Source organism: Thalassophryne amazonica, chromosome 9 (genome assembly GCF_902500255.1).
Source record: "Thalassophryne amazonica chromosome 9, fThaAma1.1, whole genome shotgun sequence".
Lineage (NCBI taxonomy): Eukaryota > Metazoa > Chordata > Actinopteri > Batrachoidiformes > Batrachoididae > Thalassophryne > Thalassophryne amazonica.
In genome coordinates, this window is record NC_047111.1 from 47,340,866 (window position 1) to 47,363,104 (window position 22,239).

General features: G+C 39.9%; 1 protein-coding gene across 1 annotated transcript in view; it reads right to left on the reverse strand.

Annotated features, from left to right (window-relative positions):
* LOC117517089 (serine/threonine-protein kinase 32A-like) overlaps positions 1-22,239 on the reverse strand; it is a 197,127-nt gene that overhangs the window by 96,931 nt on the left and 77,957 nt on the right. Inside the window, exon 2 of the mRNA XM_034178002.1 lies at positions 17,510-17,683. Coding sequence (XP_034033893.1) covers positions 17,510-17,683 — 174 coding nt within the window. The remainder of the gene's footprint in view (positions 1-17,509; positions 17,684-22,239) is intronic.

Consider the following 22,239-nt stretch of genomic DNA (forward strand, 5'->3'; position numbering starts at 1 on the left):
TCAATGTGAAGAAGCAGCAGCTTTACTCTGAGTCCCTCCCAGATAGTTGAGCTTCACACCTTACCCAGAAGTGTAAGCCTAGATACGCAATGGATTAATCTCACTTCCACCGCTTGTATCCGTGACCTCATTCTTTCAGTCCTTACCTAAAGTTCTTCACCATAGGTGAGGATAGGAGTGTAAATCGACTGGTAAATTGAGAGCCTCGCCTTCTAGCTCAGCTCCTTCTTCACCATGATGCATCAAACGCTGCCCCAATCCATCTACTGATCTCACAATCCAACCTACCCCTACTCATGAAGAAGGCTCCGAGATAGTTAGACTGGTCCACCTGGAGCAATAACTGTCTCCTGACCTAAGGTGAAGGTGTTCTGTAAAGAGTAATTGCACACATGATAGCTGTGGGGGGGATCATGATGTAGGCAGCTGTATGTAAATGAGGATTTTGTATGTGATAATGGCCATGAGTGCAAATTGAAATTCAATGATGCACTCTGCAGCCACCTGCACAATAAGTTGCACAGGTTTTAACTGAAAATGTCATTTACTGAACATTTACCAAACCAAAGGTTGCTTGAAGTTAGAACTACGTTTACTGGAAGTTAATTGGTCCGCTAATGGTTTTTCAAAGTTAGCTGAGAAGCTAATCCACTTTGGAAATGTGAGCTTCACTCATTAGCTATTAGCTGAACTGCGCACACAACTACAAAACATAGACATTTACAAATGCAGAGACAATCTGAGAGACGAGATGATCGTGCTTCAGTATCAATCAGAAAGACAGCAAAGCCGTCTATCGCTGTCATTTCCAAAACAGGCAGATGCTCCATTAACGTGCTTAATGGACAGTCTGTCTGAGGAACATGACTCCTCAAAATCACCTTTTGATCGACAGCAGCCCAGTCTTTCCATTACGGAGCTTCTGGCAGCCGCAGAAATGCACCTGAGGGTTGTACCGCTGTAAAGTGCTGTTGACGCCAAAGAGGCTGAGCTGAGGTGAAGGACCGCATCTTCCCCACGGAACACACGCATGTGCGCATCTCCAGCCACACACCTGTGGTTCATCTTTCCACTTGTTTGGAGGGACTCAGCGCGTCTCTGATGAGGTTGACTAATTGAGAATCATTCTGCTGTGAATAATTCAAATACCCCAGAGTGATGGTTAGTGTTAAAAACAACAACTAACCGAGCAGGCGTGAGGTTGAAAAAAACATGGGACAACTTCAGTTCAACTGGAAGTCTAGTGTCCAAACTCATCGGGAAATTAGTATGACTTGTAAAAACGGAAAGTGTAAATGGTGTGAGGAGTAGATGTGAAAAGTGTTTTCCCATGTCAAAATGCAAATTACACATCTAAGAAATGAGACAAAAACTACTGGAACAACTCTCTCATTAAACATCTTTAAAGTTTAGTTTTGTAACCAGGATCTAAAGTCAATTAACTGAGAGCGAGGACAGTTTTTGATAATATGTACAGTATGTATGTGTGTGTGTGTGTGTTGTAGATGGATACTTATTAGTGCTGTCATGCAATTAAAAAAATAATCTAATTAAATGCAAGGTTTGTGATTAGTGAATTTAAATTAATTGCATGTGTGTGTGTGTGTGTGTGTGTATGCATTTGTATATATACCCCACAAATCAATATCAATATTATATACAGTGCCTGTAGTACATGTGTATTCCTATAGAAATTTGGGAGCTTAATTTTAAAAAGACCATCACCAGATCAATACCACATAATAATGCCAAATACCACCAGCAGACCAACTGATTTCTAAATAAAGTGTTTTGAAATGCCATCACCAGATTGCAACACTTTCAAATGCCACCAGCTCTAATATAGTAAATAATAAAAATCATAACCAATGAATATACCTGCACAGTATTTAGGACAGTGCTTTAATTTTCACTCAAAATATTTTATTTTACAAACTATATCTCGTTATTTTTGAATGGTTTATTATTGATTTCCTTCAGTTAAAAACTGAAGGAAATCAATTGTAAGGCCTGAAAGAAGTTTATGTAGGAAGTATTTTAGCATAAGGTCAAGTGAGAGGGGAAAGTGCTGGCATTTTAAATACTTGAAAGATACTGGACCCATCGAGAGGATATAGTACTGCTAAAACGGACTGATGCAGAAGGTCGCAGCAATGCAACAATAAGGATGGCGGCTGCCGTTATATGCCACCAAAGAAGAAGAGGGGTTCATTTGTTTTTCTCCACAGGGTCACGTTTTGAGAGAAGCATGATTTGTGTAAAATAAAAAAAAACATATATATATATATATATATATATATATATATATATATATATATATATATATATATATATATATATATATATATATATTAAGTTAGTAGTTTTATATGACAAATTAAATGGAACTTGGAAACAAATTTTGATGAAAATCCACAAACAAATGGAGGTTCTGCAAGGCAAAGACACCATGGAGGGCGCCATCTTGGAAGTACAAATGTTACAATGTCAAAATAAAGGTTTAATGTAAAAAAAAAAAAAAAACGTTCTGAAAATGAATCCCCCAAATTTTCATATTAAAGGATGCACATCATTTTGCCATGTGCAAGTCATATCCAAAAGTTGAAGTTGATCTGGCAAAGAATCAGAGAGATATGCGAGCCGCATACACACACAGATGTTTCTTGCTTTATAAATAGATAATATCATCCCTCAAATCACAAAATACATACATAGGCTCTCAGAAACACAACAACAATGAAGAAATAAGTTCACCCTTAAAAAATTTGCAGAAATATTATAATGTATAAAACTAAATTGTGCAGTCTATGAACTTTGGTAAAAATGGAGCATCGTGAACACATGGAGTACAGTTTATTGATGCACTACAAAATGCATTTTGAATTTTATCACTTAATTAAGGTGATGGTATATGTGTGTGTGTGTGTGTGGGGGGGGGGGGGGTGGCAGGGTTATTTAAATCACAGTGGTGTTAAACAAACTTAATCTTAAATCATGAGAATGTGAAAACACAGAATTGTGGGACTTTGTAGATGTTAAACATTAAATATCAAACACATGAAAATGTAAAAGGTGAATGGGCACAATATGATCCCTTTAATAACAATCTTACTGGATCCAAGACCATATCATTTTCAAATCTGCTGTTTTAAGCCTGTCAGAGCTTCATGTGACTGTTTAATTAGTAATCTTTAAAGCTGAACGGGGTTGGTTCATGCACAAAACTCCACATTTGAGACGACAGTTATTAAAACGTTACTTTGGTATGAAAGGTATTTAACAGATATTTCACTGACGTGTTGCTGAGCAGCTTTTATTACTCACGTCAGAGAATGATAAAGTTACAAAGTTACAAAAACAGTCTTTATTTACATACCAAGTCAGTGACATCAAAACAAAAGGATCAAAGTGTGATCAATGGTGACTTAAAAAAAATTAACATTTTATAGGTGCTGTAATGAATTAATCTAAATTAACACATTATTTTGACAACAATTATACACACACACACACACACACACACACACACACACACACACACACACACACACACACACACACATATATATATATATATACACACATGTATATAGATTATTATTTTCAGTCATTTACAATAATAAATGAATATTCATGGGATCCATTTGGGATAGAATAGATTGACAGATGTTCTAATTATATTACCTTCCACCTTGCATCACTGCATTCATAGGTTGTTATGTGTCCCACGATGATGCTGTCCATTCTTTGATTTTCCACCCAGGCTCTGTCGACATAAGCTGAACTGTTGTTGCTAAGCTCAGTGTCACTCCGTCCCCAGTCCTCTGGGTTCCTTCATATTTATTGTTGAGAATCGTCTTGGGGTGAAGGGGATTTGCCAGTAGGGTAGCAGCTCATTATTGAAAATAATTAGCAACACCAACCATGGAGCTGCCTGCTGTCGTCACTTTGGTTGTCTTGTTAATTTAGATCCCAGAAGAGTGACAGGCAGAGACATTTTGTAATTAACGTGAAGATTCTTATATTTAAACAGGTCACAATGCCATTGATCACGATATCAATCAATCAATCAATCAATCAATCAATCAATTTTTTTATATAGCGCCAAATCACAACAAACAGTTGCCCCAAGGCGCTTTATATTGTAAGGCAAGGCCATACAATAATTATGTAAAACCCCAACGGTCAAAACGACCCCCTGTGAGCAAGCACTTGGCTACAGTGGGAAGGAAAAACTCCCTTTTAACAGGAAAAAACCTCCAGCAGAACCAGGCTCAGGGAGGGGCAGTCTTCTGCTGGGACTGGTTGGGGCTGAGGGAGAGAACCAGGAAAAAGACATGCTGTGGAGGGGAGCAGAGATCGATCACTAATGATTAAATGCAGAGTGGTGCATACAGAGCAAAAAGAGAAAGAAACAGTGCATCATGGGAACCCCCCAGCAGTCTACGTCTATAGCAGCATAACTAAGGGATGGTTCAGGGTCACCTGATCCAGCCCTAACTATAAGCTTTAGCAAAAAGGAAAGTTTTAAGCCTAATCTTAAAAGTAGAGAGGGTGTCTGTCTCCCTGATCTGAATTGGGAGCTGGTTCCACAGGAGAGGAGCCTGAAAGCTGAAGGCTCTGCCTCCCATTCTACTCTTACAAACCCTAGGAACTACAAGTAAGCCTGCAGTCTGAGAACGAAGCGCTCTATTGGGGTGATATGGTACTACGAGGTCCCTAAGATAAGATGGGACCTGATTATTCAAAACCTTATAAGTAAGAAGAAGAATTTTAAATTCTATTCTAGAATTAACAGGAAGCCAATGAAGAGAGGCCAATATGGGTGAGATATGCTCTCTCCTTCTAGTCCCCGTCAGTACTCTAGCTGCAGCATTTTGAATTAACTGAAGGCTTTTTAGGGAACTTTTAGGACAACCTGATAATAATGAATTACAATAGTCCAGCCTAGAGGAAATAAATGCATGAATTAGTTTTTCAGCATGCTCTAATCTCTGTAATAAAATTTTATGGTCAACAGTATCAAAAGCAGCACTGAGGTCTAACAGAACAAGCACAGAGATGAGTCCACTGTCCGAGGCCATAAGAAGATCATTTGTAACCTTCACTAATGCTGTTTCTGTACTATGATGAATTCTAAAACCTGACTGAAACTCTTCAAATAGACCATTCCTCTGCAGATGATCAGTTAGCTGTTTTACAACTACCCTTTCAAGAATTTTTGAGAGAAAAGGAAGGTTGGAGATTGGCCTATAATTAGCTAAGATAGCTGGGTCAAGTGATGGCTTTTTAAGTAATGGTTTAATTACTGCCACCTTAAAAGCCTGTGGTACATAGCCAACTAACAAAGATAGATTGATCATATTTAAGATTGAAGCATTAAATAATGGTAGAGCTTCCTTGAGCAGCCTGGTAGGAATGGGGTCTAATAAACATGTTGATGGTTTGGATGAAGTAACTAATGAAAATAACTCAGACAGAACAATCGGAGAGAAAGAGTCTAACCAAATACCGGCATCACTGAAAGCAGCCAAAGATAACGATACGTCTTTGGGATGGTTATGAGTAATTTTTTCTCTAATAGTTAAAATTTTGTTAGCAAAGAAAGTCATGAAGTCATTACTAGTTAAAGTTAATGGAATACTCAGCTCAATAGAGCTCTGACTCTTTGTCAGCCTGGCTACAGTGCTGAAAAGAAACCTGGGGTTGTTCTTATTTTCTTCAATTAGTGATGAGTAGAAAGATGTCCTAGCTTTACGGAGGGCTTTTTTATAGAGCAACAGACTCTTTTTCCAGGCTAAGTGAAGATCTTCTAAATTAGTGAGACGCCATTTCCTCTCCAACTTACGGGTTATCTGCTTTAAGCTACGAGTTTGTGAGTTATACCACGGAGTCAGGCACTTCTGATTTAAAGCTCTCTTTTTTAGAGGAGCTACAGCATCCAAAGTTGTCTTCAATGAGGATGTAAAACTATTGACGAGGTACTCTATCTCACTTACAGAGTTTAGGTAGCTACTCTGCACTGTGTTGGTATATGGCATTAGAGAACATAAAGAAGGAATCATATCCTTAAACCTAGTTACAGCGCTTTCTGAAAGACTTCTAGTGTAATGAAACTTATTCCCCACTGCAGGGTAGTCCATCAGAGTAAATGTAAATGTTATTAAGAAATGATCAGACAGAAGGGAGTTTTCAGGGAATACTGTTAAGTCTTCTATTTCCATACCATAAGTCAGAACAAGATCTAAGATATGATTAAAGTGGTGGGTGGACTCATTTACTTTTTGAGCAAAGCCAATAGAGTCTAATAATAGATTAAATGCAGTGTTGAGGCTGTCATTCTCAGCATCTGTGTGGATGTTAAAATCGCCCACTATAATTATCTTATCTGAGCTAAGCACTAAATCAGACAAAAGGTCTGAAAATTCACAGAGAAACTCACAGTAACGACCAGGTGGACGATAGATAATAACAAATAAAACTGGATATACAGGTCAGTCTGTATCTTTGACTCCAATCCCCATCAGACCAGAAAATCTATAAGAAACTTAATCACAAATGTTACTCCCAGTGTGCAGTTGAGCGCGTTGCATAGCAACACTCCAACAGTGGTGTATGATTGTATGTGTGAATGGGTGAACTATGAGGCATCATTGTAAAGCACTTTGAGCATTTACATCATATGGGAAAGTGCTATAAAAAAATGCAGTCAAGCAACAACATGTCACTGCATATGCTATGAAGATTCCCAAACTAAGGCTCTTCTCCCTGATCGCTCAGTTTAGACAGGTGGCCAGCACTAGGAAAAGTCCTGGTGGATCCAAATGTCTTCCATTTATGGATGATGGAGGCCATGGTGCTCATTGGGACCTTCAAAGCAGCAGAAATGCTTCTGTATCCATCCCCAGATTTGTGCCTCGAGACAATCTTGTATTGGATGTATACAGACAATTCCTTTGACTTCATGCTTGGTTGGTGCTCTGACATGCACTGTATGTAGACAGGTGTGTGCCTTTCCAAATCATGTCCACTGCTGTTCTGGGGGTTAGTAAGGTTAGACTTTACTTGTATGAAGTGCCTTGAGACAACTCTGTTGTGATTTGGCGCTATATAAATGAAAATAAATTGAAAATGTCCAATCAACTGAATTTACCCCAGGTGGACTCCAATTAATTTGTAGAAAAAATTTCAAGGATGATCAATGGAAACAGGATGCACCTAAGCTCAATTTTGAGCTTCATTGGCAAAGGCTGTGAATACTTACGTACATGTCATTTCATAGTTTTTTTTTATGTTTAATAAACTTGTAAAAATCTCACAAAACGTTTTTCACAATGTCATTATGGGGTATTGTGTATAGCATTTTGAGGACAAAATGAATTTCATCCATTTTGAAATAAGGCTGTAACATAACAAAATGTGGAAAAAGTGAAGCACAGTATACCAGCATCTAACAGATGTTAGCGTGCGCGCCCCTTTCAACATGCATCATAAAGGTGCGTCACGTCACAGTAAATCTCAAAAACCTCACGTCAACACACAATTCCTCCTGTAGACACCTATACACCCATTAGAACAAGTTATAAAAAAACACACACACTTTCACAAAAACATTGCATTTTCATAAAAACTGTTTTGTCAGTTCTGTTTAATCTGAATCATCGTACAGCTTAAAGTAATAATATTTGCACTATTTGGTCCTCTTAAAATCACCAAACACACAGCAGCCTTTACGACAAGGGTTTGAACTGGTTTAGGGAATGAAAATGAAAACAAAACAAAAAGATATGTTAGTAGGCATAAAAATAAGCCTAAAACTTTATATATTTTTTTAAATATTTCACAGCAGAAACAGTTATTTGAAATGCTAGTAACCGTGAACAATGTTTTGTTTTCTTTTATCGCAAATGAAAATATTGTCTGTTTGTAATATGCCGGTGCTGAGTTCACTTCCTACAACCCCTGGCATTATGGAATCACCCTGTAAATTTTCATCCCCAAAACTAACACCTGCATCAAATCAGATCTGCTCGTTAGTCTGCATCTAAAAAGGAGTGATCACACCTTGGAGAGCTGTTGCACCAAGTGGACTGACATGAATCATGGCTCCAACACGAGAGATGTCAATTGAAACAAAGGAGAGGATTATCAAACTCTTAAAAGTGTTGTGAAAGTGTAGTGACACGGACCCACAACAGGGGGCGCAAATGAACGGCCAATAGATGAGCCAAAAGGTAACAATTTAATGTTGTGAAATGTGCACAATGAACATACAGACAATGTCAGAATATAATTACAGTCAATCCACAAAGGTGACGTGTGGGCAGGCTCGAGGATAGAAGACGTCTGTCCTGAGAAGAGCCGGAACCACACGATTTCCGCCGCCACAGAACCTGGTGAATACTGGAGCCGCCAAGTCCCGAATTCCCAGGTGATCACCGTCCCCGACTGTCAGATCTGGTACTGCTGGCGAGAACAAAGACAGTCAAGTGTGGGTGTGTGTACACCCAGTAACAACAGCGGTGGGAATGCCACCTCCACCTCTCACTCAATAACTGCAGAGTACTGTAGATTCCTCAGGGGAAAAGAGTGCCTTCAACGCTCTCTCAGCTTTCACCGACGGAGGTACCAGTACTCCTGCAAACACTCACAATATACAAATATTGCAATCACAAATGGCTGAGGATATTACCTCCAATGAAGTATGATATCTCGGCAATGAGGTGGAGATGACGTCTGGTCTTTATGGAGTGAGAGGACGTTGAGTAGATGGGTGACAGCTGTCAAGAGGTAATGAGTGACAGCTGTCACCCCCGGCTGTGTCCATGGCGGCAGCGCCCTCTCGTGCCTGAAGCCCGCACTTCAGGCAGGGCGCCCTCTGATGGTGGGCCAGCAGTACCTCCTCTTCTGGCGGCCCACACACAACAAAAAGAGGGTAAATAATCACGCAATGTTGCAAAAGATGTTGGTAGTTCACAGTCAGCTGTGTCTAAACTCTGGACCAAATACAAACAACATGGGAAGGTTGTTAAAGGCAAACATACTGGTAGACCAAGGAAGACATCAAAGCGTCAAGACAGAAAACTTAAAGCAATATGTCTCAAAAATTGAAAATGCACAACAAAACAAATGAGGAATGAATGGGAGGAAACTGGAGTCAACGTCTGTGACCGAACTGTAAGAAACCGCCTAAGGGAAATGGGATTTACATACAGAAAAGCTAAACGAAAGCCATCATTAACACCTAAACAGAAAAAACAAGGTTACAATGGGCTAAGGAAAAGCAATCGTGGACTGTGGATGACTGGATGAAAGTCATATTCAGTGACGAATCTCGAATCTGCATTGGGCAAGGTGATGATGCTGGAACTTTTGTTTGGTGCCGTTCCAATGAGATTTATAAAGATGACTGCCTGAAGAGAACATGTAAATTTCCACAGTCATTGATGATATGGGGCTGCATGTCAGGTAAAGGCACTGGGGAGATGGCTGTCATTACATCATCAATAAATGCACAAGTTTACATTGATATTTTGGACACTTTTCTTATCCCATCAATTGAAAGGATGTTTGGAGATGATGAAATCATTTTTCAAGATGATAATGCATCTTGCCATAGAGCAAAAACTGTGAAAACATTCCTTGCAAAAAGACACACAGGGTCAATGTGATGGCCTGCAAATAGTCTGGATCTTAATCCAATTGAAAATCTTTGGTGGAAGTTGAAGAAAATGGTCCATGACAAGGCTCCAACCTGCAAAGCTGATCTGGCAACAGCAGTAAGAGAAAGTTGGAGCCAGATTGATGAAGAGTACTGTTTGTCACTCATTAAGTCCATGCCTCAGAGACTGCAAGCTGTTATAAAAGCCAGAGGTGGTGCAACAAAATACTAGTGATGTGTTGGAGCGTTCTTTTGTTTTTCATGATTCCATAATTTTTTCCTCAGAATTGAGTGATTCCATATTTTTTTCCCTCTGCTTGGTCTAAAAAAGTAACCGTTACTGACTGCCACAATTTTTTTTTCCTGATTTCTTATAGTGTTTCTTAAAGCCAGAAAGTTGCCATTTGAAATGACTTTAGTTTTGTGTCATGTCTGTGATCTGCTTTTTTTCTACAAAATTAAACAACTGAATGAACATCCTCCGAGGCCGGCGATTCCATAATTTTTGCCAGGGGTTGTATCTTTCCCTGAATATCAGAAAAATGTACCATTAAGTTAAAATCTGATGCGGTCTTCCTGTTTCCAACCAGAGGAGGCACATATTTGTCCTATGTACCTTTTTATAAATGATGGTCTCAGACAGCAATTTCATAAATATTTGATGCACAGGTTAACACGTGAAGAAAAATAATGTGTAAACAGTTAGCTAGCTCCATAGCCTACCTTAGTAACTGCAGCATTAGCGATAGACAGAGTCAAATATAGCTGATACCAAAAGACATTTTTAGAATGTACAAAAGATACATATTGTTTTGTCACACAGCCTTACATGGAATGGGTATTGATAAGATTTGATCTATCGATTCTGCTTATCGATCTGATTCTTTACTGATTCCCTTATCAATACCTCCTATAAATTTTCTGTGTACTAGAAGTAGGCTTTACAGGTTTTCTATGTCATTATCATTTTATTGAGTCTTAAAGTAAATAAATATGAAATTGGTCACTGGATCCTTGATTTCTGGACATAAATAAAAATAAATAAAATCTGTTCAGCTGACGAACCTGTGAAGTGGGTCCAACAGAGAACCATCGCGTGCACTGCACCACGAAAAGTTAATGAGGAACGATTAATAACTCCGGTGTTTAACGGAGGACGATTCTTATTTCTTGCCCGTAACAAGACAAGAGTCCCAGTTAGTGACTTTAATCATCACAAAGGTGACTCACGAGTAACATCTTTAAATGGCTTTGAGGGAGGTTAATGAAGAAATTGCAGACCCCCTGCTTGCACTTTGCTACTACTGAGACTGTGTCGCAGCTTGCACCGCAACCTGCTGCTTCGCTTTGCAGCTTCTCAGAAACAACGGGTCTGCAATCAACGTAGAGAAATGATCCTTTTCCCAATACACACCCTCAAAAACATCGGCCGCTCTGGCGTAATGTGAACTTATGAACCGACAAGGAAATTGTTAACCAAAAACGTTATTGATGTTGGTGGATTGAAGCATTTTTTATCGATTCTTAGCAGGAACTGGTTTTTGATACCCATCCCTACTACCAAGCATTTAATAGAATAGAGTAGAATAGAATAGAGCCTTAATTGTCATTGTACATATATACATACAATGAAGTTTGTCCTCTGCATTTAACCCATCCTAATTACAGTTAGACAAAATCCAACCACTAGGAGCAGTGGGCAGCCAGAGTCCGGAACTCCAGATGTAGGGACACTGCCTTGGTCAAGGGCAGAGAAAGGAGCAGACCCTAAATAAGGATTGTTGTTGTTGTTGTTGTTTTCACTGTGGGAGGAAACTCTACACAGAAAAAGTGGGAGGCAATCCCACAACCTTCTTGCTGTGAGGCACCAGTGCTAACCACTAAGCCACCATAACAACATGTAACTAACCAGCTGTGGAAGTATAATTGTACAGTGGGATCAAAAACTAGAATCACTAAAATAGTGATTCGGCTCAAATACCCTGCTTTATTAGCTCTAAGCTTAAAATAACCTCAATGTTTGTCAAAGGTTACATAATGTTGTACCCCACAGTTGTATGCACTGTTCACTGTGTTCTGACTTGTTTCTAGTGGGGGTTGGCCACTGCCAGGTCAGGGCCTTGTCACCAATCCTGTTGTGATATTCACAGACAAGATATTGAGGCGTAGTTGCAGGAGGAGGTTTTCCAGTTTGGTGGGCTCAGGGTCTTATCATTGCTTTTTGCAGATGATGTGGTCCTGTTGGCTTCATCAGCCTGTGATTTCCAGCACTCACTGGATCAGTTCATAGCCAAGCAGCTGGGATGATGACCAGCACCTCAAAAGGCCTGAGGCCATTGTTCTCAGCAGGAAACTGATGGATTGCCTACTCCGGGTAGGGAATATGGTCTTACCCCAAGTGAAGGAGTTCAAGTACTTCGGGGTCTCGTTCAAGAGTGAGGTGACATTGGAGTGTGAGATTGGCTGGAGAATCAGCGCAGCAGGTCTGATGTTGCATTCACTCTACCTCTGTTGATTGTTATGACAAAAATGGAGCTGAGCTAAAAGTCAAAGAGCTCAATCTACTTGTTAATCTTAATTCCTACTCTCTCCTATGGTCATGAGGGTTGGGTCATGACCAAAAGAACTAGATCACGGGTACAAGCAGCTGAAAAGGGCTCCCTCAGGAAGGTGGCTGGTGTCTCCCTCTCCCTTAGAGATAAGGTGAGGAGCTCGGTCATCCGTGAGGAGCTCGGAGCTCCTTCACGTTGAAAGGAGCCAGCTGAGGTGGTTCGGGCACCTGATAAGGATGCCCCTGGGCGCCTCCCTAGGGAGGTGTTCCAGGCACGTCCAGCTATGAGGAGACCCCGGGGAAGACCCAGGTCTAGGTGGAGAGATTATATCTCCACAGTGGCCTGGGAACGCCTCGGGATCCCTAAGTCAGATGTGGTTAATGTGGTTTGGGAAAGGGAAGTCTGGGGTCACCTGCTGGAGCTGTTGCACCCGTGACCCGCTCCCAGATAAGCGGTTGAAGATGAATGAGTGAGTGTGTGATTAATGCCATCATTTCCATGACCGCTGGGATGGGCTCCAGTCCCCCTGTTAGAATATGCATGGATGGATGGACAGATGATCATGAGGAGGACCAGCTTTATGAAAATGTGCACATCCTGCATATACACATACATGCAGGTGTACACACTTCCCGAACACTTTAAGTGCATCGCTCTGAGTACCAAAGTCAACACTTCTGCATCTGAGGGAGGAAATTATGTCTTCAATTTCCATAGAGATGAGCTGAGAGGTAGTTTCAGCGCATCTCTCTATGTGAGATTAATAAATGCAGATTGAAAAGATGTTGATTCCATCTAAACAAACATTTCCAACACCTGCACATCGGCTCTCTCAAGCATTAAAATAGAAAAGATAATTTAAATATTCATAGCCCTCGGTGGAGGCAATGAAAAAGCAAATCAGTAATCCATTCTGTTTCTCTCTCCTGTTGAGGTTTAAAGCACGGACAGACAGAAGAGAAAAAACAAGTTAAATGGCATAATTTGTTATCAGGCTGTTCTGTATTGCAGTGTTGTTTCTGATTAGTGATGATCTGGAATGGCCTCTGTGAGCAATAATCACATTGCCAGGTCTGCATCAGAGTGGAAGAAGTAGGGAATCATAGTCGCAGGTGTTCCACTGCCACCTCAGACATTCAAATAATTACACGACTGCTGCAATGCAACACATTTGAGTTCCACTGAAGAGCGCTATGAAGGCCTTATTTATTCTTCCATTCATTCTAGTTTGTGACATAAATGGTAGTTCAAGGACAAGCAAAATGACTACTTTCAAAACGTTTCCGTTAAAAAACAAATGCATCAGAGGGCGGATGAAAAACCCTGTGCACTCTGCCCACTGGGATATATCCATGTCTCGATGTTACCAATCAATCACAAATATTTTGTTGTTCATTATGAACTTCAGGTCATCTCTCTCACCCTATTTGTCCTAAGTGGGTCTGTGGGGTTTAATGTGTGTTGTATATTTTCTCTCTGTGTTTTTTTTTTTTTTTCTTTTTTTTTTCTTTTTTTGTGCTTGGGTGTTGGTGGAGGGACTTCTCTTGTCTGGTTTCGGGTGCTTGGTGTTGACCTTCCTGTCCTCTTTTCCTGCTTGCCACGCCCCGTTCCTGATCCTTCCTCTCACACCTGTCCTGCATTTCTTCATTATCACTCCTCCTATATTAGTGACTCTCTTTTCCTCTTCCATTTGTGAGATTGTTGTGCCTTGTGCCTCTTTCAAGCGTTTGTCCTCTGCGTGTTCTAATCCTGCTTTGCTCACCCTGTGTATCAATCAGTCTGCCTGTTTTTTGGATCCTCCCTGCCTTTTTGTGAACCGAACCCTGCCTGGACTGAAATTAAACTCTGTAACAGTGATTTCTGAATCCTGCATTTGTGTCCTACCACTTCGTGCCATCAAGCGTGTCACTATTGGTTGTGGACATATATCAGAAAATGTTTTTGCGCCAAATTTTTGTTGACCTTGATTTCTGCTGACTTCCCTAAAAGTTGTTCATCTGATTTTGGTGCTTCGCCGGTGTGTCAGGTAAAAAGCAATCAAAAATGTTTTAATTTTGGCCCTTTTCCACATATCGATATCAAAACAAGCAAGGACCTTGTGAATAGAAACAACACTTCACAAATAATGCAGCAGATTTCTGAAACAATCCTGCAAATGGTGATAGAAGCACCAAATTTTACACAAATACTCTTTAGACATTAATCTTTTGACAAAACTGATTGGTCACTTGAATTTTCAGCAGCCAGGTAGGGGTCAACTGAAGAATTACACATGGGTTTAAATTTTTTTTAAGTTTAAAAATGTCTCAATCATACTGAAAACTTCACCACATTATTTGTCTGATCATAAATATTCCCAAAAGGTATAGTTTGGACTATCTTTGACTGAATGTTCAGGAGTTATGAGGTAAAAACAGTAAGAATGGTGACAAAGGTCAGTTTTAGTTTGTACAGGGGTCAAAAGTTAAAGTTACTCCAATTTTGGTATAAAGTGGTTATTGGTTGAGCTAATAGGATTAATAAATGGAATAGTTTTGACTGTGTTGAATGTTTGGTCTCCAAAGTAAGGGTCAAACAATGTCGACGTCTATTGGATTCTATGACGTATGATATGTTACCCCATAGCATGATAACTAAGCATGACACAGGGTGCAAACTAATCCTTTTTAAAACCCCATTAACTCAACCAATAATTTGCATCACTTTTTACCAAAATTAGAGAAACTTTAACATTTGACCCCTGTACAAACTGAAATTGACCTTTGTCACCATTATTGCTGTTTTTGCCCCATAACTCCATAACATTCAGTCATAGATAGCTCAAAATACACGTTTTTGGAATCTTTGTGATCAGACAAATAATGTGGTATAGTTTTCAATATGATTAGAGCATCTTTTAATTTAGACCCTTGTGTAATTTTTCAATTGACCCCTACCTGAATGCCTATTAAAAATTCAAGTGGCCAATTGTTTTTTTTTTTTTTCAGAGTAATGTCTAAGTAGTATCTGTGCCAAATTTGGTGCTTCTGTCACCATTTGCAGGATTCCTTTGTAAGTATTCTGTTATCTGCTGTACTAAAGCGTCTCAGTCAGCCTTTGTCCTGTTATAATCACTGCATGTTTAAAGATACTGCCATGGCCCAAAACATAAGGTTCACTGGTCCTCATCAGTATCTCCCAGAATTTATTCATTTTCTATATCCGCTTATTCCAATTAAGGGGAAGGGGGGGTGCTGGAACCTTTTTTTTTTTTTTTTTTTTTTTTTTTACCCTTCTGGAGTTGCTGGGGTGCTTTTAAATTAACTCAAGAAAAGAAAATTTATGGAACAGTCTTTCTGCAATAAATCAAACAGTGTGTAAAATTGCATTATTTGCTGTTTTTGGGTGACCACAAGCATTCAACTGGAAAGAAGTCCAATTTACCACGACCAGACAGTCACTCAAGGATTGCACCAAATTCTTTCCCAGAATACTCACTATCTGCTCACCAAGTTTCATTGAAATCCATTCATTACTTTTTGAGTTATCAAGATAACAAACAAACAAACACTACCTACTTGGAGAAGGTTAAAAATGTGTCACTTTCCAAATACCGTGCACGTAAAATGCAATAGTTTCTCTTCTGTGCCATTTTCTCGTCCACTTTTTATTTCATTAAAAAAAATTGCATTCGTTTTTGGGTGATTTTGCTGACAAATCAACAAACAAAATTTCCTCGTCAGAGTTAATGATAACGCTGGACTGTGGCCATGGTTCTCTTGGACAAACCAAACCAGTCTGTAACTTTGCAATAGCTGCCACTATTTCTCTCTGAAAGCATCTGAAGCTGCATTACGCAGATTGAATCGTGCATTGACGCAGCAGCACCACAGACAGAATGAGAGCACTTCAGGATGACCCTCGTCTGCAGCTCAGCCTGAACTGTTGTGTCAGGTGTGACCTTCTTGTCAAGGCAGCTTGACCTTTTCCCACCACGGCGGAGCAGTCATACTAAAAAAACCAAACAAAAACCCCAAATCTGCAGGCAGACAGCCAAGGAGAAAACAATCCCAAGGTGCTTAGAGCTCAAACTCTTTGTTCATGAAGAAGAGAAATGAAAAGGTGTTAAGGTTAAACAAATAAGTAAGTTGACACGTTCTGTCACAGTTTTTAGAACAAGAGAACAAAGCAGATTGGGATGCGAGCTTGTGAATTGAAGGCTGTTAGATCCAATCCTCCAAGTCAGTGATGATCAAGACTGTGTGTCTTTGTATAAAGGTGAAGCACTGCATAGTGTGTTAATGGTTTGAAAAATAATCAATTAAAATACAAAGAGCATGAGAGAAGGACACTAGGGCACATTTAGCCAACACAACATCTGCGCCTTTCATGTTTGACACTGATTCATGCAAATAAATTCCCTGTGCTTCAGTTCTACCAGAATATATGCTCCTGTGTGACCTTGACTTTTGATCAGTAAAAAATCCAAAGCTGAACCTCTTTACCCTCAACTAACAGAAAACTCTTCCAATGCCTTTCTTCTATAGTGGATCCAAACTGTTTCAGTTCAACCAAGATTTATTACTGGAACTGATGTAACTTCTTGTAAGTTTTTTCTATTTCTTTTCCATATGAGTTGTCAAGCGTCATGTGACCAAGACAAAGTTGATATATCACTTTAAATTAGTGTTGAATCATACCCATATTTTCATCTTCAACCAATTCCCCAGTGTAGCCATTCTAATTCTGTTTGACCATTCAAGGTTACTCGATGCCAAAGGTCATGTGACTAAAAGAAAGTTTATATAGCTTTATATTATTGTTGAATCATAACCACAGTTGCATCTTTAATCAGTTCCTCAAAACAGCCACACTTAATGTGTTTAACCTTTCAAATTAGTATTTCACACTCACCATAGGTGTATCACAAAGCCAATTCCTTAAAAATAGTCATTTGAAATGATTTTAACCTTTCAAGGTCACCCAAGGTCATGTGACCATTAGAAAGGTGAGACACTGCATGATTTCATCTTAGTGTTTAATAGAAACCATTAGCTACTTTGAATATCACATACATACAGTATAAGCATCAGACCCACATTTTGACCTTTGCCTATGACCTTGACTTTTAATCAATTTTTCTGAAAACCAAAGCTTTGTGTCGGTGGTTAATCCTCAATAATTCCATGACATTTGGTCGAAACTGGATCAAAACTCGTTCAGTGTGGTGTTCTCTCAGTTACTCACTCTTCAAGGCAAAACAACACCCCAAATGCGCTGCCATACGTGGATATATAATCCTGAGAAAATGCCTCACCTGTGTAGGATGTGCTTGGAGCGGAGGTATCCCAGAGCCAGGGCCAGTTCACAGATGTAAAGTTTAACTGTGGCCTCGGAGAAGTGGACGTTCTGCTGGAGGTGGTATCTCAGGTCTCCTCCCAAGAGCAGATCCACCACCATGAACATGTCCTCCTCATCCTGGAAGGAGTACCTGTACGGCGAGGCAGAGATGGCAAAAAGCAGGTTAGTTAGAAAGAAAGAAATGGAAGTTGACAAAATAACATAAATATGAATAAGGAGCAAAATCAATGGTTAGAAGCAAACACAAGTATGGAGTAGAAGAGAGAATAGAAGAGAATAGATTCAGATTCATATTACTTAATTAGTCCCAGAAGGGCAAATCATTTATATAGTCAGTACGTCCATAATTACAGAAAAGAGATAAAGAAATAAAGAATCATTATCATCCAAAATCAAACCACAACATATCAGCAGTAATCATAACCAGTGACAGCACAGAAAGCAATACACAAAACCATTCACAATTCATCTCTACATGTGTGCATTTAGCAACCTTATGACCAAAGGAATAAAAAAGTTTGCATCATGGATTGTTTTCCGAATTGGCACATAATACTGCTGACCTGATGGCATGGATACAAAGTCACTGCCAAGTACATGGTCAGGTTGTGATAATATTTTGTGCACTTTCTGGACCACCTGCATTTTCCAGAGAGATCCATAATTTGGACACCAGTAATTTTAGAGCACGCCCCGATGATGTCATTCAGACACTTCTTGTTTTTCGCAGATAGACCATAAAACCAGCATATAAATGAAAATGTTAAAAGACTCTCAATAAAAGTTTGATAAAAGGTACATACAGTGGAGAAAATAAGTATTTGATCCACTGTCGATTTTGCAGGTTTTCCCAACTACAAAGACTGGAGAGGTCTGAAATCTTATCGTAGGTACTCTTCAACTGTGAGAGACAGAATCTAAAAAAAAAAAAATCCATAATCCAGAGGAGGCATGGGAGAAGGTCATGTGTTCAGATGACACCAAAATAGAGCTTTCTGGAATCAACTCCACTCGGCGTGTTTAGAACAACCACAAGAAAACAGTCCCAACCGTGAAGCATGGGAGTGGAAACATTATACCTTGGGGGTGCTTTTCTGCAAAGAGGACAGGACAACTGCACCGTACTGAAGGGAGGATGGATGGGGTCATGTATTATGAGATTTTGGCAAAGAACCTTCTTCCCTCAGTAAGACCATTAAAGATGGGTCATGGCTGGGTCTTCCAGCATGACAATGACCCCAAATACACAGCCAGGGCAACTAAGGAGCGGCTCTGGTGAATCATTTCAAGGTCCTGGAGTGACCTAGCCAGTCTCCAGACCTGAACTCAATAGAAAATCTTTGGACGGAGCTGAAACTCCAAACCTGAAAGATCTGGAGAAGTGGACCAAAATCCCTGCTGCGTGTGCAAACTTAGTCAAGAACTACAGGAACTACAAGAACTACAGGAAACGTCTGACCTCTGTAATGGCAGACAAATGTTTCTGTACCAAATGTTAAGGTCTGTTTTTCTACTGTATTAAATACTTTTTCATGCAACAAACTGCAAATTAATTATTTAAAAATCAAACAATGTGATTTTATTGATTTTGTTTTTAGATTCTGTCTCTCACAGTTGAAGTGTACCTATAATTAAAAATTACACACCTCTGCATTGTTTGCAGGTGGGAAAACTTGCAAAATTGATAGTGGATGAAATACTTATTTTCCCCAATGTAAGATATTTTTACTGACACTGAAGGAATTGAGTTTCCTCAACAAGTGGACTCTTTGGTTTGCTTGCTTTATGAAGAGAATATAAAGACAGTAGGGGAGGAGGGGAAGAACTGAAAATGATGTTTTGATCATGAAATGGCACCAAAGCATGTTTGAAAAGAATACATAGGGCACAGAGGCACTTGCTGCATTTTTGGGAAACTGAAATTACAGTGTTTGATTCAGTTGATGGGACTACTCTCTAGGATATATTGAGAATTCTTGGAGTTTACTGAATATAGCCTGTACACAGATACTAGGAGTGCTGTACGGAGCGGAGGCAGACACAGTTTTTCCCAGTAAAAACTGGTGTTCCTCAGGGATGTGTTCTGGCTCCTACACTGTTCAATGCTTGCATAGACTGGGTGTTGGGTAGTTTTTTTGGGAAACAGTGACATTCGGACTTCTTTTGACAAGGAATGGTTTACTGACCTTGACTTTCCAGACAATGCTGTGATCTTTGCGGAATCAATGGATACTCTGATTGCAGCACTTGAAAAGCTTAGTGAGGATTTGGAGAGTCAGAGTTTGTGATTGTCCTGGATCAAGTGTAAGATCCAGGCTTTTTAATGACTTCCTGGACTCAGTCATCAGAAGTTCAATTCAATTTTATTTATTCAATTTTATTTATATAGCGCCAAATCACAACAAACAGTTGTGATTTGGCATTCCACATTCAGAAGTGGATCTGAATGTGGTGAAATTGTTGAAGTTGTACAGCCATTCACTTATTTCAGCAATGAAATTCATGGCTGTTATGGAGCTTATGCCATCTTGATGTTGTTGGACAGGGGTGTTTAGGGATGCCAATATCTTTGCAGGAGAAGGTCCTGGTCCTGGTGCTGCCTCTCTTGCTGTACTTGGATGTTGACCAGTGAGTGACCTAAGGCGATGAGTGTCTTTGGTACTAGGTCTCTTCTGAGGATCCTTGTGTACCACTGGAATCATTTTGTGTCAAATTAGTAGTTACTGTGGGAGAGTAAGATGAGCATCACTTGCATTGTGACGGAGCATCACCTCTGACATTTTAACCATGCGGCGTTTTGCTCTGTGCATGATCCAGCACACAGGTGCCTGAGTGTTGAAGACCCCAGTAGCTGGAGAAGGTCAAGGGAATGGCCACATTTTACCTGACTGTGGCAGATCAATGGTTATTTTAGAGATGTGGGAATGGACCTGGGTGGTTGCCATTCAGGACCCAAGGTGGTTCTGTGGTCTTGTGGATGCGGTGAAGCACAGCACCAGGGTATACTCACACACTTGACTCGACAAACTACAAAAATGTGTTGATGTAATGGAGAAAACGTTGTATTTGAAACTTTCTGGACAGCAGCCACTTTGAAGCTGACAGTTTAAACAGAGGATGACGTGCAACATAAATTTCTGTCAGGTTTGTGCACTTCAGGCAAATCATCATTACAAAAAAATTAAAAGCAGTGTAAATCACTGTGCAAAACGCAAAAACCAAATGGTTTGATAAGTAAAACTGAATTACCCATCACTGTTTGAAGACTTTGAGTTCAGAAACAATCTCAGGAGCATTTTCAGGACTGTTTCAATAAGAAAATAAGAAGAAAAGCCTCCTCCACGTTGCAGGAGGGGGAACTTCACGTGGACTAAGTCACGCCTGAGGCAAATCTCATTAGTGTGTCTTCAAGGCAAAGAGGCTAAGAAACGCCTACAGCAAAGAGCAGACTGCAGTTGGACATGAAGAAAAACCTGTCTGACAGGCCTGCGTTCCAATGGCATATAAATATTTTATAGGTTTCCTTTTAATCTTTTTTTTGTCTCTGATTCTGCCTGTACTTTTTATCATTAAATACGTATGAAAACTTCTATTTCACCAGCTTGCTAAACATTAGTGACACTGTGGTTCTTGTTTTTAAAAATTTCAAATGGAGGCAATAGTTGCCTTGCTTGAAGTACATCTGCTCCCATCATCTTAGGCTTTGTTCAGGCTACCAACGAAATCCCAATTATTGTGCATACCGATTTGAATCTGATCCCAAGCTGTAAGTGTGACTGGTCCAAAATAGCACGAAAATGTTTTCTTTCAAATCCATTTTAAGCTTCATTCGTAGGTGGCGTGAAATGCAAATCTTATCACATTTTGGCACATTCATTTTGGTCTGTCTGCTCAAATTGGATTCCGGGTGTGTTCTGTACATCTGCGGCTTTTGCTGCCATGTAATGTTTGCTCTGCAACTCACAGCCACTTAATGTTTGCTCTGCAACTCACAGCCACTTCAGGATTGTGCTTCTTCTTATTCTTCTTAAGGACCAGTCACACTGTGATGGATCAAGGAAATGTATGAAGAACTGATTCTATATGTTTGTGTTCGTTTTTATCCTTTTCGCATGTGCAAAATGCGTTCCTTGTCAGCTGATTTCCACCAAGTTCATCAGAAAGTTTTCTGCATGTTCAAAACTTTGAGTGGAGATCAGGCTGAGAGCTTTTCTGCTGCCTGCACATTTATTAACCACTTTGTCCTCTAAAATGTCTTGTTTTTTCTTCAGCTGTTCATTCTGTCCTTCTGACTGCCCAAACGAGCAGCACTATCAGAGAAAGGACCAACACAGTAAGCTCCATGTCTTGAAAAAATAGACAGCTCTCTCCCTCTCTCTGAGCGTGAAGATGCGGCAGAGTTGCTTGAGTAAGGAAACATGACATCATGCCTTCAGTCCACCAAACTCTGCTAAAATGCAGCATATTTGTGTGTAAACCAGCAAAATACTTCTGCTCGGCACAGAAATGTGGAAATGCAACGTCATCTGTCCATTAGTGCCCCAACTCCATGGGAGTGTGACACAGCCAATACAAGGATGTGCTGTCAGGTGACAATGTGGTGAGGGGGTGGGGGAAATGCAACACACACACACACACACACACACACACACACACACACACACACACACACACACACACACACAC